This window comes from Carassius auratus, chromosome 40 (assembly GCF_003368295.1).
Source record: "Carassius auratus strain Wakin chromosome 40, ASM336829v1, whole genome shotgun sequence".
NCBI classification, from domain to species: Eukaryota; Metazoa; Chordata; class Actinopteri; order Cypriniformes; family Cyprinidae; genus Carassius; species Carassius auratus.
The window spans coordinates 2,465,143-2,484,790 of NC_039282.1; the positions used below are offsets into that span (position 1 = coordinate 2,465,143).

General features: G+C 39.8%; 1 protein-coding gene across 4 annotated transcripts in view; it reads left to right on the forward strand.

The window, feature by feature from the left end:
- The window catches only part of LOC113058237 (schwannomin-interacting protein 1), a 206,300-nt gene extending 187,030 nt beyond the window's left edge, over positions 1 to 19,270 (forward strand). For 3 of the 4 annotated variants that reach the window (XM_026225940.1, XM_026225941.1, XM_026225942.1), the window contains 6 exons: positions 6,568 to 6,686; positions 8,899 to 9,016; positions 13,458 to 13,655; positions 17,192 to 17,315; positions 17,413 to 17,506; positions 18,883 to 19,270. In XM_026225940.1, coding sequence (XP_026081725.1) covers positions 6,568 to 6,686; positions 8,899 to 9,016; positions 13,458 to 13,655; positions 17,192 to 17,315; positions 17,413 to 17,506; positions 18,883 to 18,934 — 705 coding nt within the window. In that variant the 3' untranslated portion in view covers positions 18,935 to 19,270. Of the gene's footprint in view, positions 1 to 846; positions 1,045 to 6,567; positions 6,687 to 8,898; positions 9,017 to 13,457; positions 13,656 to 17,191; positions 17,316 to 17,412; positions 17,507 to 18,882 lie in introns of those variants that run through there. The other variant, XM_026225943.1, reaches the window with a different exon arrangement.
- The last annotated feature ends 378 nt before the right edge of the window (positions 19,271 to 19,648 follow it).

Here is a 19,648-nt window from a genome sequence, read left to right on the forward strand (position 1 = left end):
TTATAATATTTACTTATTTGTGTTTATATCTGTTAAGAGTATAACAATTCATAATACACAATTATAATACACAATTAACACAATGCATCTACTTAACTTAAAATAGATCATATTTCCCATCATAAATAATGTATTTTGCGTCTCATATCTTGCCATTAACATGTTACGTAAAGCAGACACTTTTAAATAATAACAGCAAAAATGACAACAACAATATATTTTTTCGGTAACACTTTAGCACATATATTGAGGGGAAAATCATAGTTAATTGTGAGTAAGTGTTCCCTATTCTAAAGTGTGTGGCACATTTGATTTGAACTATATTTACTGTAATATCAGTGATATGAGTGTGTTCTGGTATATAAGGCTTATAAGAACACTTCCTGTTTCCCTGTAATACAAAAAGCTTAAAAACATACAAAACAGTGTTTTTTGAAATTCAAGAATTGCCAGTAGTTTTCTGTGAGGGGTTTAGGCGTAGGGTGATAGAAAATACAGTTTGTTAAGTATAACCATTACACCTATGGAGACAGGTGTGTGTGTGCTGTCCACTTGTTGTTTGTCTGGGCTGTGTGGAATGAGTTCACAGCAGAGCTCTGTCTGCTCGGCTCCGCTCTGCTCTCAGGAATTCTTTAGCTGCAGGAATGTGCTACAGAAAGCCTCTTTTCTTTGCAGCGCTTCTCCTCCCACTGCTTTTCTTCACTCTTTCCTTTCATCCCTCCCTCCGCTCTGAAAGGTCACTCCTCCCTCTCTCTTGTCGTTGGCTCCGCCCCCATCCCCCGTCTGTGTGTGCCGTGCTCTGATTGGCCGGCGGTGAGTAAGCACTCTCGATGCTCCAGGAGCGTCCAGAGTCTCCCAGCGCCCCACCCTCTGTTCCTGTCTGTGGCAGGCGCTCCGATCGTATCGCTCCCTCGCCGTGTGCAGAGACGAGAGCTGAAGCTGGTGTGAGTGGACAGAGACGGACACGCCGTTACTCCTGTGTTTCTCCTGTGGATCTAGAGGATGCAGTGAGAGATGGTGCACCAGGACAGCTCCTCCTATCAGGTAGGATCAGACGAGGAAGACCACCACAGGGGAAGGAAATCACAAATGAGATCTCTGACGTGTCTCCTAGAGTCAGATCTTTTGCTGAAGCCTCTCGCTTAGATGTTTCTCCGGAGAAAAGGCCACAGAAATCTCAGATTTCCATCCATGCCTCAAACCGTGCTCAGATTTGTGATCACAAGGTCTCAGTATGAACTCAAACATGTCTCATCAAATGGTCTGAGTTCATTCATTTCAGCTCTGTGCTCTTGGGTGACAGCTAGGGACTCATCGGGGTCTGTTAGAGAAGTATCTGAGACACGGTTGATATTGAAGCTAGCTGAGATCTCCATTGGGCCTCGTGAGCTCTGAGAGAGAAACCTCTGAGTGAGATGCTGTGATCTTCTGGCAGCAGGGCTTTCATTGAGAATCATCAGTTCCTAGATGAAATCATGACACGGCTGTCAGATGGGCTGGTTTTCACATCAGAAGGCAGAACGTCAGTGCTTTACGTCTCATAACCTCAAGAGAAGCGCCCTGCTTTATTCAGTAATACACACACACACTCCACATCACTGTTGTCACTCAATGACTTTCGTCATTCGTGTTGTATTGTGGATTTAGTCGTGAATCATAATTCTTAATGCATTTATAGGTTTTTAAGGACACTAATTGGCATTCAGGACCAGATTTATTCATATTTAATCAGCGTTGTGCCCGTCTTCTCCTCCGTTCACATTTTATCTGTCACTCCCTGGTGTATTTCTCTTTAAGATGTGAGTGCCGATGATGATTTCACTTCTCACAGCTGAAGAACTGAGTGTCAGACTCATGTCATGTCTGCTTCTGGAAGTGTTTTCTGTGTTTGAGCTTCACAAATGTTTAGATTTAGATTCTAGGTTGTCTTTTAATTGAGAGTGGGTTTGTGTGCATTTATCTGGAAGCAAAGAGAGGGACTGAAAAATAGAGAGAGAGAAAGAGAGAGAGATGTGTAAAAAGATGGTCGACTTTCCACAGAAAACCACAGAAAAAGTTTAAAGACGTCTATTTTTGGAAAGAAGAACCTCGGGATGAGTTAAAGAGAGAACCAGAGATTTAAAGGAGAACATGAAAGAGTACAGGAGAATTTACATGAAATGAAGTATTATTATTGAAATGAATGCTTTAATAATTTTGTTTATTATTAAAATTAATAGATTTAATCATAGAGGCTGCATTACATTGATCAAAAGTGACAAGAAAGACATTTATAATGTTGCAAAAGATTTCTGTTTCAAATTAACGCTGTTCTTTTGAACTTTCTGTTCATCTGTGAATCCTGAAAAATAAAATGCATCACAGTTTCCACAAAAACATCAACTGTGTTCAGCATTGATAATAATCAGAAATGTTTCTTGAGCAGTAAATCATCATATTTTCATGATTTCTGAAGATCATGTGACACTGAAGACTGGAGGAATGATGCTGAAAATACAGCGGAGCATCACAGAAATACATTACACTTTAACACACATTCACACAGAAAACAGATGATTTACATTAGAATAATATTTCACAGTTATACTGATTTTACTGTATTTTTGCTCAAATAAATGCAGCTTTGGTGAGCAGAAGAGACTCTTTCAGAAACACTGTCAAATGGTACAGAACTCAAACACTAGTGTGTTCGTAACATTGAGACTCAAAACATTTGAACTGTAACATGGTGGAAATCGTGTTGCATGTTTTAAAACAGAAATGTCATGGGGATTAAATGACGAGTGCTAGGGTCACGGTGGATAATGAACACACACACACAGTATAGTGCTGGGAGGGATAGTTTAACTAGGATTCATCTGCAAACATGAACCGGAAAAATAGTCTTTAATTGTGGACCAGTAGAGAGCAGCGTGAGATGGAGTAAGACAGCATGAGCATATGCACAACACACAGATGAAGCAGATAGAGAGGAAGGAAACAGGAGCGACACACAGAAAGGAAATGAGAGACTGTAAGAAGTGAAAGAGAGCAAACACACCTGAAACAATGAGCTCCTGCAGAACCTCCACATTACACAGAGAGAGAGAGAGCAGGAATATGACACAGTAACAACACGAGAGCTGAAGAGCGTGCAGGGGAGGAGCAGAGAGAGGAAATAATGTGTGTGTAGGGGACGGGGCCCAATCCTCCAGGGGCCCCTCCATTAGCCCTGTATCCAGGCAACCGCCTGCATGGAGACGACTGGTGCCAGCCTGTCTCTGTCTCTGCCTCACACACACACACACACACATTATTTACACCTCACTGTTCCCAGCACAGCCTCGCACACACACACACACACTCGCTCTGTCTCTCTCAAATGCAAAAAACAAAATATTAACCTGACTCGTGACCTTCATAATTTACTCACACATAATGAGGATGAATCTGTGTGTGTACATGACAGAACCTGGAAAAATGCTACATTTATTCCGGAATATATTTGTTTTTATAAATATGTAATTTTACTTTTAGATGATTGAAGAGCTCTGTTCAGCATCCGTCTCATGATGTGTAGTTTGATAAAACACTCTAACAGAAACACATCAGCATGGAAATAAAACACGTATAGAAATATTAAAATGAAACAGTTAATACAAAGAATAAATTAATACAAAAATGAATACATTTAAGATTCAATAGAGAATTGCACAAGAATGCATGCAATAAATTATTATAGAAAATATTTTGAAAAGGTAATAATTGAGCTAAAGTCAAGTCACCTTTATTTATATAGTGCTTTAAAGAAAATACATTGTGTCAAAGCAACTGAACAACATTCATTAGGAAAACAGTGTCAATAATACAAAATGATAGTTAAAGGCAGTTCATCATTGAATTCAGTTATGTCATCTCTGTTCAGTTTAAATAGTGTCTGTGCATTTATTTGCAATCAAGTCAACGATATCGCTGTAGATGAAGTGACCCCAACTAAGCAAGCCAGAGGCAACAGCGGCAAGGAACCGAAACTCCATCGGTGACAGAATGGAGAAAAAAACCTTGGGAGAAACCAGGCTCAGTTGGGGGACCAGTTCTCCTCTGACCAGACGAAACCAGTAGTTCCAATTCCAGACTGCAGCAAAGTCAGATTGTGCAGAAGAATCATCTGTTTCCTGTGGTCTTGTCCTGGTGCTCCTCTGAGACAAGGTCTTTACAGGGGATCTGTATCTGGGCTCTAGTTGTCCTGGTCTCTGCTGTCTTTCAGGGCAGTAGAGGTCCTTTCTAGGTGCTGATCTACCATCATGTCTGGATACGTACTGGATCCGGGTGACTGCAGTGACCCTCTGATCTGGACACAGACTGGATCTGGTGGCTACGGTGACCTCGGAATAAGAGAGAAACAGACTAATATTAGCGTAGATGCCATTCTTCTAATGATGTAGCAAGTACATAGGGTGTTATGGGAAGTGTTTCCGGTTCCGGTTTACCTAATTAATGCAGCCTAAAAATCCTTCAACGGATTTGGAAATTAAAAGCATATTAGTATGTTATGTGTAAGCCAGGTTAAAGAGATGGGTCTTTAATCTAGATTTAAACTGAAAGAGTGTGTCTGCCTCCCGAACAATGTAAGGTATTTTTTTCCAGAGTTTAGATGCTAAATAGGAAAAGGATCTGCCGCCCGCAGTTGATTTTGATATTCTAGGTATTATCAAACTGCCTGAGTTTTGAGAACGTAGCGGACGTAGAGGAGTATAATGTAAAAGGAGCTCATTCAAATACTGAGGTGCAAAACCATTCAGGGCTTTATAAGAAATGAGCAATATTTTAAAATCTTTTGACATTGAGAGCATAGGCCGTAATTTAGACGAAGAATGAACTTCATCCATCTTTGCTCTGCAGAAGTGGCACTGAAGCTGCATCTGGAGTGACTTTATTGAACTTAATGAGTCATTCATCATTCATTCAACCTATTCATTCAGAAACACTGATTCATTCAAGAACTGTGCCTAAAGTGTAACTCACAATATTAATATCTTTCAGCTGTTGTATAAAATCAATAATCATATTTGCAATGGTTCTGATATCCTTGAAAACAGCAGTCTTGCAGAATATGTGGACTATCAAGGCAGTTATTGTTTCTGCAAAGTGATTGATGTACTCAATAACATCAGATCAGACATCATAACAGCAACAGTTATGATGACACATATGACACACTCCCATTCTCAATACTGTACCAGCAGAACTCTCCGAATGTTTCCATCTCTCCAGCTCATCCGCATGATCCGTCCTCTTACACGGACTCTGTGTGTGCTGCTGTGACTCACGCAGGATGAAGTCAGACTCCATGATGAGTGTGTGAGTGTGTGTGTGTGTGTGTGTGTGTGTCCGTCAGGGATAGGTGGATGTGAACAGTCATCTAATTCACCCATAATCCTCTGGGCTCAGTGGTGAATGACGCTCTCTTCCTGTGCTCTGATCCGGCAGACAGAACAATGAGAGAGGAACACATGAAGCTTTGATTGTGTGTGTGTGCTGATGGAAACACTCTTCAGGAGGATGCAAACACACAGTGTAACGATGTGAAGCAGGTAGGAGTCGGTGACATCACTCTCTCTTCAGCACTCCCGTATCTCTGTCCCCTGAACCAGCCATGCCTTTAACTGCTGTTCCTGCACTGAACTGACTCAAAGATACTGGATCATTTCGGCAGTATGCTAGTGTTACAGCTTCAGCCGAGGGGGCTCTAGTGCCATTCATGGATGAGTTTTACCATGTTGATCATTTTTGCAGATTTCATTCTGTTTTTAAAAGGTTTTAAGCGTGTGCACCTTTGTTCTGGAGAGATTCGAGTCAGACGTGTGTCACAATATTTCATACTCGAGACAGTTTGTAACATTAACGTATAATGAATTGAACAGAAGTTTTGCGTCTCCTCAGATGAAGTCCTGCAGGTTCTTCTGATAACATCTCACAGTATCCTGGTCACATGGGTGTAGAGAGCAGCTTTAATGAGTTTGTTCCAGAAACTCCAGTCAAAATAAACATTGATTAATCACTTCAACTCTACAGAAGTCTGTGCTTCAGTCCTCAGTGCAACATGAAGCACGTGACTATCATTTCAATTTGTTATTCAGTATTACAGTATTACAGTATTACATTTACAGTTAATATATTTTAAATGCACTAAATTGAAACTTTATCTCTACAAATGTGTAATTTCAAATATATTTAAAAGCATGAGTTTCAATGGAAATGGTGTTTATAATATGGCATTTTCACCAAATTTTAAAGACAATAGAAGTAGCCTGAAGTCCTACTTCAGTTAGTATGGCACTTAATATAAATATGAGTTGAGTGTGTGTGTGTAGTGTGTGTGTCTGTATGTGTGTGTGTGTGTGTGTGTCAGTGTGTGATCTGTCTCTCTCTCTCTCTCTCTCTCTCTCTCTGTCTGTGTGTGCGTGTGTGTGTGATCTCTCTCTCTCTCTCTCTCTCTCTCTCTCTGTGTGTGTGTGTGTGTGTGCTGCCCTCTGCTGCTCTCTGTGCTGGTCTTCACCTCGTCCTCTGTCTGTGTTTCTGTCCCAGGCTCAGAAGAACGAGCGCGAGTCCATCCGGCAGAAGCTGGCTCTGGGCAGTTTCTTTGACGATGGGCCGGGAGTCTACAGCAGCTGCAGCAAGAGCGGCAAACCCAGCCTGTCCTCCCGGTCAGTACCAGCCCTCGCTTCTGCTCACACACTAATAGGATCAAATATTATTATAATGTAATGTTTTCTGTGTGAATCTGTGTTAAAGTGTAATGTATTTCTGTGATGCTCCGCTGTATTTTCAGCATCATTCCTCCAGTCTTCAGTGTCACATGATCTTCAGAAATCATGAAAATATGATGATTTACTGCTCAAGAAACATTTCTGATTATTAGCAGTTGAACAATATTTCTGTGGAGACTGTGATACATTTTATTTTTCAGGCTTCACAGATGAAAAGAAAGTTTAAAGTTTAACACCAAAAAAGTAAAAAAAAAATTCGAAGCAATTTTGATAGATTTAATGCATCCTTGTTGAGTAAAACTGTTCATTTTATTTTGAAACAATACTTACTGACTCATAACACGGTAAACATTTTAACTAACAGATATCTCGGTTTATTTCTGTAATCACCGCTGATTAAGAGAATTACTCTGAATTGCAGGTGATCTTAAGTATTTAAAAAAGCATAGTGGATAAAGCAAGGGTTAAAATTCTTCTTTGATTCTGGTGACATATTAGAGTTAAAGGTTTTTACCGAGGGGACTTTGGATTTCTCTTTTTATCGCTCCATAAATCAGACAATACTGTGCAATAATAAAACCAGACAAATGATATATGAACAAACCCCTTCAGAATACAGATGGGAATAAAGCGGTGAAGTCTGGATGAGAGTGAGAGAAGTGAAAGCTGTGCTGTCCTCCAGCGGCTCTTGTGTTGTGATCTGGTGTGTGTGTGTGTGTGTGTGTGTGTATATGTGTGTCTGTGTGTGTGTGTGTCTCTGTGTGTGTGTGTGTCTCTGTGTGTCTCTGTGTGTCTCTGTGTGTGTGTGTCTCTGTGTGTCTCTGTGTGTCTCTGTGTCTGTATGTGTGTGTGTGTGTGTGTGTCTGTGTGTCTCTCTGTGTTTCTCTGTGTGTGTGTGTGTGTGTGTGTGTGTGTGTGTGCAGCTGCTGGAGGTCTGAGTCAGCGCTGTGAGTGACATCAGTGCAGACGGAGCACACGGTCCTGTGTTTGTGTGCTGAAGCACAGCTTTCAAGCACTCTCTCTATGAACACAGAGGGGTTCCCCCCTTCAGCTCCACATCCCACACACACACTCTTCCCAAAAGAGAAGCAGTTCCTTCTCTCTGTCTCTCCCACACACACACAAACACAACTTTAACCTGAATCTCTGCTCACTTTCTGTTTCACATGACTTGTCACTTCTCTGTCATGTTGTCACAGTGTCGTAATGCTGCTGTTATTACAGTAAAAGATGAGCACTGTGACCCAGAGCAGATTTCACCTTCCTCTCTTTCAACATGTTCCAGCATATTCATATTGCACTTTATCTGTCAGCATCAGTGGGTTTCATTTATTAAAGAAAACACAGGCTGTCTTCTCAAAATCAGTTCGGTCACACTTTAGGGAACATTTCTCACTGTAACTAACTATGAACTATTCCTTTTAGGATGAAGGGATCTAAACTATGGTCATGCAGAAGAAGGCATTAATATGTGCTTTATGATTACTAATAAACAACCAATCGTATTTAAAAAAGCTGTTTTTAAATGAATTTCATCTTCTTGAGACTTTACAGTTTTATTCCTCTCTATACTCTGAAGGTGTTTACTGTTTATATCATTCACACTGATTTCTAGAAGTGTTTTTTTGTGATTTATGAAGTCATAAAAAGAGAAATGCAAAATCCCCTCTGTAAAAACCTTCAACTCTAAGATCTCAGCAGAATCAAACAAGAGTTTGAACCCTTGTTAATGTATATTAAAATCATGTTTCAGAAGACCTGTAAATGAAAGCGTTTCTCTTAATCAGCAGTAATTCATAAACTGGGGAAGTAGGTCAGATGTTTTCTTCCTTCACCCTTTATTCTCGTTTACGGAGAGAGTGATTTTCATGTGATAGATGAGCTGTTATCAGAATGACACAGGTCAAATGTTAAATGTGCAGAAGTGTAAAGAAGGTGCTCTGGAGTGTTTCTGATGCTTCAGCAGGCAAGTACTGTAGTCAAGAGCGTAACACTGGCAGAGCATTCAGCAGATGTCATGTTCATCCAGACCCATCTCTCTGCAGTAGTTCAGATCGAGCCAGTGTTAGCTGCTGAAGGAGCTGAAGGGTGTTTCACATGTCACTACATGCTCTGATCATCTGAACAATATCACACAATCTCCTGACAGGCTGCAGAGCGGAATGAACCTGCAGATCTGCTTCGTCAACGACAGCGGCAGCGACAAAGACAGCGACGCAGACGACAGCAGGACAGAGACCAGCCTGGACACACCGCTGTCTCCCATGGTACACACACACACACACACACACACACTCTCTCATGGATGATGGTTTCTCTCGCGTGTGTCACACTACAGTTCTTCTCGATTGCTTAAACAATTTTCTTGAAACTATGCATCATATTCTCAAATCAGTAAACAAGAATCCATAACTTCTCACCCAATTCCCCAAACTTCCTATATTCAGGTCAAAATGAAGCTCTACACTCAAAACAACTCAATCTTGCTGTTTTGATTTTACCTCCTGGGATTTTATATGGATTTCCCCCTCGAGGTTAAAGTTCAATCACAAACAACAAAAAGACAAGATGGCAGGCGCTGTCATTGTAAACAGTGAAACATTACATAACATAACATTCTTATCATACTGGAGACAGTTTGTAAATGTTTTTAAGACTGTCAAAAAAAAGAAAAAAGAAGCTATATTACCTTAATGCTGGAAAGACCTTAAATTTTTATACTGTTTTTATATATACACATATATATACTAGCCCGTTATGCATCTAACCCACATAGCAACATTGTGTCGGCCCAGATCCGGCCCACATCTGGCACCCGTGGAAAGATGATCTGCAAATGTGTCTCTTGGCTGACATGTGGCATTGCTATGGCCTGCTTGTCGCTCAAATCTGGCAAACAGGAGCGGTCCGCCTAAGTGCCATCAGTCCACGCTGCATGTGAGCCAGATCATCTTTCCACGGGTGCCAGATGTGGGCCGGATCTGGGCCGAAACAATGTTGCTACGTGGGAACCATCCACTCAGGGTTAAGAGCTGTTCATATTAAAACTAATAGTGTGTCTAAACTTGATGACACCACACTTCAGTGTCAAATCATCTGAACACAGTGTCAGAACATTTCATCATGAACAGAAGGAGCATCAGTTCACTGATGGGGACCGTGTCCAGTGTGTCCATCACTGGGTTCTGCTGTCTTTTGTTGTTTTTTGCGTATTTTAATGGGTTATGTTACAGCCCTGCTTGTTTTTAATGGGTAGCACTTTATTTTACAGTCCTGTTCCTCATGTAAATAGTATGTACATATTATAGTAGTTACAATAGCTATGTAATAACTAGTTACTAACCCTGAACATTCCCCTAAACCTAACCCTACCCCACTGTAGTTACCTTGTATTACCAGAACTTTCTTAGATAAAAACACTGTAAGTACACTATAAGTAGATGTAAGAACACGTACTGTAAAATTGAGTAACACTGCTGCAGGTTGATTGAAAAAGTCTGGATATGATTCACAGTTACACTTTTACTAGTGGTCTGAGCCCTTAAAAAAAAACATATTACAATGTCATTGTGAAATATAAAGTAAAAAGAAATATGTGCACAAAAGCGAAAGCAAGAATTTGTAACTCTGGTGTTGTCCTCTGTCTATAAATGCTTTCCAGTTGAAGGTTCGTGAGATGTACCTTTGAGCTCTCCTTGAGCCCTCAGAGAACTACATAATACATTTTGAGCAACATGACCATAGCAGCTGATAATGTAGGAATCCACAGACAAATGAACACAATCAGTTGCATGAATACAGTTCTTCTTGATTGCTTAAACACATTACTTGAAACTATGCATCATATTCTCAAAACAGTAAACACAAATCCATAACTTCTCACCCAATTCCCCAAACTTCCTATATTCAGGTCAAAATAAAAAATAAAAAAAAAACAAACAACAAAACAACTCAATCTTGCTGAAAAAAAAACAAAAAAAAACTTGGCCCTCAGACATCACACACACTGCAACATAGTTTTACACACTACGATAACACAAAACCGGTAATAAGTTGTGTTGCTTGTGGCTCTCCCCCTCAAGGAGCTTTCACATGATGCACATATGTGTATACATTTGCACATGTTCTATTCCTTAATGTACTGTACGGTACAATACACCAAACCACAACAACACAAATATTCTGCCCCAGCATCACATCACAGAGAATCTGTACAGCGGGGTAAGATCCACCCCCATCACGCATCACACATCTACTGTAATGTCTAGACACGCTTTTCCATTCCATCGTCTCTGTGTCCTACAAAAATAGAAGTACTGATTACTGAAACTGTAACACATCCTTTTTAAAATTGGAAGCAGGCAGAAACCCTGTCTGTACGTAAGGCAGTTTGATGCATGTGTTGAAACAGAGCACGGCTCTCAGAAGTTACAGTAGAGTACACTGAGCTGCACCTCTCTGAACGACCTCATGATGAGGAGACGATAGTGAAGTCGCCCAGGCTCTCTCATAGTCATACCATGGACAAGGACATGTCACCTGAGGGACCAATGCAGTAATAATATTTCCTGTGGCTCAGTGGTAGAGCATTGTGTTAGCAGCCCAAAAGGTTGTGGGTTCAATTCCCAGGGAACACATATATAAAAAAAATAATGTATAGCCTGAATGCACTAAAAGCATGTGCTAAATGTACATATTAAATGTCAATATGCTGTAGGCAAATGAGAAGTGAAGGGGTTTGTATGTAGAGTTTAGCAGTGACAGTTCAACACGTCTGATTCACGTGTCAAAAAGGGGAATAGTGTTTAGGGAAATGGGTGTGCTTTTTAATAAATTGCTTTATGGTCTTGAAATTTTTGTTCAAAAGCCTGGTTATATTGTTTAAGCAGTCGGGAAAAACTGTAATAAACTGTTTTATGATATGTACATGTGACTAAATGAAGCGGAGGCTGAAGAAGTAGTTTTGAGAATTAAATTTCTGATTCGAGAAATGCACCGAAGCCACTGATAAAAACTGTAAGCTGACTCTGTCCCTTGATCCATCGACGGTTCTGACTGGTGTGTGATCAATTTGGACTCCTAGTGTCTCCACTTGGGTCCTTGTGTGCTAACTGAGCTCAGACTGTGCAGACTTGAGAGAACAATACTGAATGCTAGTGCTTTCTAAATGAATTTGTGTGTAGAGTTTGGTAGTAAGAGTTCACCAAATCTGACTCATGTGTTGAAGCAGAGGAATTGTGTTTATAATTCAGCAAAATGGGTGTGCTTTCTTTTCAGAAATGGCTTTATGGTTTTGACATTTTAGTTCAAAAGCCTAGTTATAGTGTTTTAGCAATCGAGACAAAACTGTAACAGCATTTCGAGACAGCCCCATCCAGAATGCCCCTAAATCAGGGATGTGGTTTGCGAGCCTTGGCTTCCCAGCAGACATTGCAGCCGGTGTTACTGTAAGATTACAGTATGAGTCAGAGAGGGTCACAGGCCAGAGAAATGACCCCACCTACACTGACCCTGAGCAATCATCATTCATCAGTCTGATCATTACAACACACCGGCATGTGTAGATTCCCCTGGACACACACACACACACCTTCAAATCAGTGTCTGTAGCCCTTGTGGAAAACAAGAACACTTCAGCATGCTTATAGAACCAACAAATACTTCTTATGGAAAAAATTAATATACTTAAAAATCTATTATATACATTTATATATATATATATGAGAGTGGCCGATATATTGAATATTACTGGTGGTTATAATGTCGATTATGTTCATTCAATATTACACGATTGGATCTCTGAATGTTGTTCAGTAGCGTTAAATTCAATCTTCAATAATTTAGTTAAAATAAAATATTTATATTTTACATTATATAATAAAAAATGCTAATTAATTTGGTTTAGATTTATTATACTTAAATGTGTGTTTAAGTGACTTAGAACAACATAATGAAATTGAAAGTATTCTGTACACACAGTACCATTACATACAAATACAGTACTCTATTACAGTATTAAGTAGAAAATTTAACTTTATAGAGTTTACAGAGCAAGAGCTGCTGATGAACAAGTTTTATTGGAATATGCTGTGTAAGAAAGTGTACGCTTATTTTTTTTTTAATTGCATTAATGCACAGCATATATTATAGACTAAATAGTTATACAATTAAAATACATTAACACATGTAATTTTGGAGGACACGCTTTTATTAAAATTAAAATTAATTATTTTACAAGTGCTTTAGTGTATTGATCAGTATATCAAAATACATGTACTTATTTAAAACACAATGAAATCATAATTATGTAAAATGTATGTTTAATCAATACTTAATTAGACATAATCATGAAGCTCGTTTTTATGAAGTGTACTTAAGTATGTTAAGGCCTATTGTCATTAAAGTGTACTCTCTTTAAATACACATAAGTGTATGTTCCTTTCATTTAAATTATATTATAGTTTCTGCAAGTGAATTTTTTAAAAACTATACTTTTAAGATTTGAAGTACACAAAAAGTACACTTTTAATACAATTAAGCAAACTCTTCTTTTTCACAAGGGAGATCATGTCAGGGTTTGTTATGCAGACAGTATACTGTTGTAGTAAAGATCATTTTCACTCATCATTTCCACAGTATGTTGAGCTTTCTCCAGATGGAGATCTGTCTAATCTCCGTCGTGTGTTCTCTCTGTCCATCTGTCCTCAGAGCAAACAGAGCTCATCCTACTCGGACAGAGACACCACGGAGGATGACTCAGAGTCTCTGGACGACATGGACTTCCTGAGCCGACAGAAGAAGCTGCAGGCCGAGGCCAAGCTGGCTCTCGCGATGGCCAAACCCATGGCCAAGATGCAGGTGGAGGTGGAGAAGCAGAACCGTAAGAAGTCTCCAGTGGCAGATCTGGTACGTGTGTTTCTCTGAGGAACTCCAGCAGAGCACTACACAACAAACAAAAAATCCAGAGTGAAATTAACTCTGCTGGGAGTACATGTGAGACCACACTCAAGAGTGTGAAAGTGTTAAAATAGGAGTGTTAAATTAACACTGAAGCTGAGTTAAAGTTAATGAGATAATTAAGTGATTAATTGAGGGATGATTGACCATTATTGACGAGACCTGATGTTAACATGCAGAATCAACAAAGATGAAAATCACTATTTTAATGGTGTCACCATTATAGTGGTCAGTGTTTGCTTTAGTTGGGCTCTTGAGCATTACATTTTTAAAGTCAGATGTGATTTGGCTGTTACACTATCACACTAGATGTGGACTGACATTGCTCAGAAATCAGATGTAAGTTGAAAGTGGAAATTCAACCTCTGTTTGGTGTCAAGCTCTAGCGTAAATACTCCAATAACAGTATTACCATCTTCACTTAATCAAGAGTTATTTTGGTCATATATGTAAAAAAAGTTCTTATTTAGATTAACAGAGGTGTTGATGGTTTATTGAAAATTAGTTTATTTGGATATAATTTTTTTGTATCTTGTTTTGTGATGTTCAGAGTAGATCTGTTTATCTGAATATGTTGTTTGTCACCGTTGTTGAGATTCATACGTTGATTATTGTTATCTGTGTGTGCCTAAAATTAAAATTCTTTAATAAAAAAAAATCAGAATCACTTGCAAGAGATGGCTAAAAATGTATAGAAAATACAGACTCTCATTGTGGAATCAAAGCTGTTACAATCAATAAATACGGATAATCTTAGAGAAGAGACTATAAATGAGTTCAGTGATTAAGGTCAAGCAATGATTACATTAAAACATAATCATCACCACCCAATGATTTTTGCTCTTGGCTTGACACACTAATTAGAAAATTTAAAAGTCACAAGCTCCCAACTAAAGCAAACACTGAACACTATAATGGTGACACACAAATTGTGATTTTTCGCATTTGGTGATTCTGCTTGTTAACATCAGGTGTCTTCAATAATGCTTAATCATAACTCAATTAACTTCTTAATTATCTCATTAACTTCAACTCTGCTTCAGTGTTACTTTTAACACTGCTTCAGTGTTTATATGTGTCCACACTCAAGAGTGTTAAATTAACACTGGGGATTTTGCTGTGTGTGTCTGTAGAGAGAGAGAGACACTCACCTGATGAGTGAATGAATCTCTTTGTTTTTGGTTTAAATGGGTATTTTGTGATGACACTTCATAAGTAGGCTGCACAGCTGGAATATTATTATGACACATGCATTGTTCAGTTTATATATAGAAATACAATCAAACCCGTAGTCTTGATGCAAACACTCTCGTTGCGGTTCCTTGAGAATCAGCGCCGTCATGACGTCATGCAATGAGAACGCCTCGGCCTCCAGTGCAGTCAGTGTCCGAGCTGAAACTATGACACATCAAAGCAGGAAGCAGCTGCTGGAGTGTGTTTGACAGGCTTACGCCGGCAGGGGAAGTCCTCCAGAGCGAAACTGTGCCATGACACACTCTCAGAGGGCATCGCTGAGCTCACCAGTTCTCCCTCCCAGCTCCCTCCTCAGCCAATGCTCTGCTAGTGAGAACAGAACTGATAGCTGCTTGTCAGAGTTCCTTCGAATCACATTGGTGCTCTTGAAGTAGCACTGGAAGTGCTGTCTCTCTGCGCAGGCCGTGTCAGCGGGACACCCCACCATGAGATCATCTCCTCACAAGTCACTGGACACCTCACTCTCTGAAGAAGAGAAAGCTTGGACTGAAACACTGCACTGACCAGTCAACATCCACAGCTAGACCTGCTGTCCGTCTGCTAGTGACCAGAGGCTTCTCCACTCACAGTACAGTGAATGAAATTAGATGAGAATGAATGAAAGCTGATGCAACTTCATTTTTATCAGTCATAACTTCAGGAGAGAAGACACTTTCGTGCACACTACAGTACTTTATGAGTCAAAACTGAAGTAATCTGTGGGAATGAGTGAAATCATGAAGTCTTCCACACACTCCTCTGCTGAAGCATTTGATTCCCTCATATCGTTACGTATCTTACATGTTTTATCACTTGCTGTTGAATCTAGGAGACATGAACACACTTGAACCACTTTTAGTCCAGTCACATTCACTTCTATAGTGCTTTATACAATACAGATATTTAAAACAATTGAAATTCAACAGTGTTGAAAAATGCACGAGTTATGAAACATCGACTCTGAGGTCTAAGCAGCTCTATAGAAGGTCATTATTCAGATCAGTTCTCATCTCATAATATCAGTGCAGGGAATCTGTAATATCACTGAAGAAATAACATCATGGTCGTCTTCCAGTTTCCTGGCTGGGATTATTATTATTGGAGGAATACATCTAACTTGCATCAGCCTGCATCTCATATCAAAGCACATTTCAGCAAAAACTAATCAGAGGTTTTGATTAGACAGTTTGTTTTTCCTGCTGTAAGCAATCTTTGTCTTCTAACCATCTTTAACCAAGTCTTGAGTTCACTCTAGCAGGATTCATCAGACTCTATTACAGTTACTCAGGAATATCAAGGTTCACTGATCTCACTTCATTCACTTCACTAGTGGATAAATCTGTGAGAAACCTCTCAGCTTACGGCACCCAGATCTGCCTTACATGGGGAAAAACATTTGAATATGAACAAGCAAGTGAACTGATGTGAAAGTAAAACTGGAGTGTGTCAGAATGAAGCGAGTCCTCATGGGAACTTGGGTGATCCACCTGGAGAATTACCAGTGTGAGACTGCTATTTGTAATGTGGAAAATCTGCTGGAGTTTCATTTGTATGCATTATTCCTCATGTCCAAACAGCCTTCACTATCATAACCCATAATTATGATATATAATAACCCCAGATGATTCTCTGGAAGAGCTGATTAGTCAGCGGTGTCATTAGCATGATGATGAAGACCTGACTGCTGATTGGTTAGATAGATTAAAGAGATGAAAGTGTAGTGTAGCATCCTGTGATACATTACCACAGTGTAAGTCATTTCTGATGTCCAAACACAGTAGAGAATGGCATCATGTTGTAGTGACACAGACGCGTTCACTTATATGACTGAGAATTACATTCAGAAAATGTTAAACTCCCATCAGATTCACTTATGAATGACAGGAAAATGTGTTGTTTCCTAAATCCTCTCATGTGTTACGATCAGTCAGACATTCATCTGTGACTTGTGATCGTATTTTCATCAATACCTGAATAATAGAGCATTGTCTGAATCCTTAAATACTGATTCACGAGTGTGTTCACATGTGACATCAAATCAGGTTTTCATTCATGCTTTTTAAAGCACTCTCAGTTTGAACCAAATTGGCATCTGTAAGCAGAACTGAACAGCTGATATTTAAAGCTCTGGATATGAGCTAGACAACACTACAAATACAGTACAGCTAGCTCTGCTAAACCATGTGCATTCAGAAAACACTGTGAAAAACACAGAGTCTTGTGCTTATACTGATGTGTGTGTGTGTGTGCAGCTTCCTCACATGCCGCACATCAGCGAGTGTCTGATGAAGAGGAGTCTGAAGCCCACGGATCTCAGAGACATGACGCTGGGACAGCTCCAGGTGATCGTCAACGACCTGCACTCTCAGATCGAAGGTACGACACACACACACACTCCTGTCTGTTCCTCACGCGTGTGTGTTCTGCCGAGCTCAGAGACGTGTGTGTGTGTGTGTGTGTGTGTGATGCTCAGGCCTGAACGAGGAGCTGGTGCAGCTGCTGCTGATGAGGGACGAGCTTCACATGGAGCAGGACGCCATGCTGGTGGACATCGAGGACCTGACCAGGTGACCGGTCCACAGATCCACACCTCACACAAACACTGACAGAGACACAACAGCGCTCTCATCTGAGCCTCACTCAGAAAATACATCTTATTCTTACATTCTCTGATTTGAAGTTCTTAGTTTGTTGTGTTTGTGACCCTGTCTGTGAAATCCAAGATCACATTTTCAGATAACATCCCAGCAGTACATCAATGCAACGTCAGAAAGACGTTGGACTCCAACTAATGCAACGTCAGTCAGACGTCATATTTTGGTTGAAAATTAAAGTCGGGTTGACGTCTAAACCCAACTTTGTTTGACATCAAACTCTGACATCAGACAGACGTTGAGTTTTGGTTGGAATAAGCACCACACTACAACAAAGGGTGAAATGCATAGCAGCACATTAAATATCTCAAGATCTCAGCAGAGGTGGATTAAACAACTCCACAAATAGAATTACCAGCTTCACTTATTACTAATCAGACTGACTTTATTTCTGTCAGATGTCTACAAAAGCTCTTATTGAAAATTAACAGGGGTTTAACTCTAATGTGTTTAATTTCCATAACAGCATAACAGTATAACACCATAACAGTGATTAGTGTTTCCATTAGTTGAGCTCTTAACACTTTTATATGTTTTGGCTGCTGTGACAGTTTGTTTGTGGAGCACATTTGTAGCCTCAAAGAAAGCTAAAGTGATATGGGATCAGATAATGGCTGTTGATGGTGACATGCTTCATGCAGCAATGCATGCTGGGAGCCATGAGTTTTATACTGTGGTGGCTCCCAGGATGCATTGCTGCATGAAGCATGTCACCATTGTTGAGATTCATACGCTGATTATTCATATGTGTTTCGAAAGATGATGATCAAAACTATATTACTTTATCTTTGTTTATGGCCCCTTTTGTAATAAATTATGTGTTTTGGTAAACTCTATTACAGGAACCATAAACTTACTAAGCCAAGAGTCAAACTACCCAACTAAAGCAAACACTGATCACAATAATGGTGACCAAAACATATTCAAATAAAACATCAACATCTAAACCTCTGTTAATTCTCAAAAAGAGCTTCTGTAGACGTCTGACAGAAATAAAGTCAAACTGGTTAGTAATAAGTGAAGCTGGTAATACGTGCACAGTTTATGTTATTTTTTGGGGGGGTGTTTATTCCCGCCAAAATTCAGCATCTGCCCAATGTTGGAGCTAGACGTCAAACAGTCGTTGAATTTAGACGTCAACCTGATTTTCATTTTCAACCAAAATACAACGTCTAGCCGACGCTGGAGTCTACACCCTTTGCCTGCTGGGAAGCATCAAAGTTTGATTTCAACCATTAATCTCATGACTGTCTAAAGTCTGTGTGTGTGTGTGTGTGTGTGTGTGTCAGGCGTGCTCAGAGCCAGCAGAAGCACCTGGTGGAGAAGACGCTCTCCAAATGAAGCCGCGCTCCTCACAGCATCAGTTCACACAGACACCTTCCTTTGCTTCATGCGTGCTGATCTCTGGCGTCTCCTGCAGCGCTCGCCTCATCGACCCGTCTCAGTCTGTCACTAGATCTGTCCGAAGCAGCTCAGGACAGTGTTTAACACAGGGTTCGAGGACTCCAGAGCACACACGCCGGCCTTCAGTCGACTTCACTGACTGCTGTTCAACTGATGTGAATGTCGTGTTCATGTCATTTCATTCTACTGTATTCAGATTCTTTATTTGAGGGGGATGCTTATGTACAGATATGTGTAAAATAAGAAAAAATAAATAAAACTTTGTTTCATAGACCGTAGCCTTCTGGACCGTCTTTTGTGGAGAAAATGTGAAAATATATAATATCTTATGTTTTCTGTGAAGCTCATTTCTGCCACAGAAATTAAAAAGTAACTGTTTTATTTTAAGTCTGACTTTTTCCCCTCACAGTTCTGAGAAGACGAGACTGAATCGTCAGCTATAAATGTCAATTTCAAGAAAAGGTTTAAAGTCACAATTATTATTATTATTTTATCAAGACAAAACAGGATTGTGAGATATAAATTCATTTTGAAATGAAAAATCACAATTAACTTTATCTTATGTATTTATTTGTTTTATTCTGTGTTGGAAACAAGCTTCTGTATCACTGCATCATAACTCATGCTTCAGAACAGAGCTGAACGCGACGA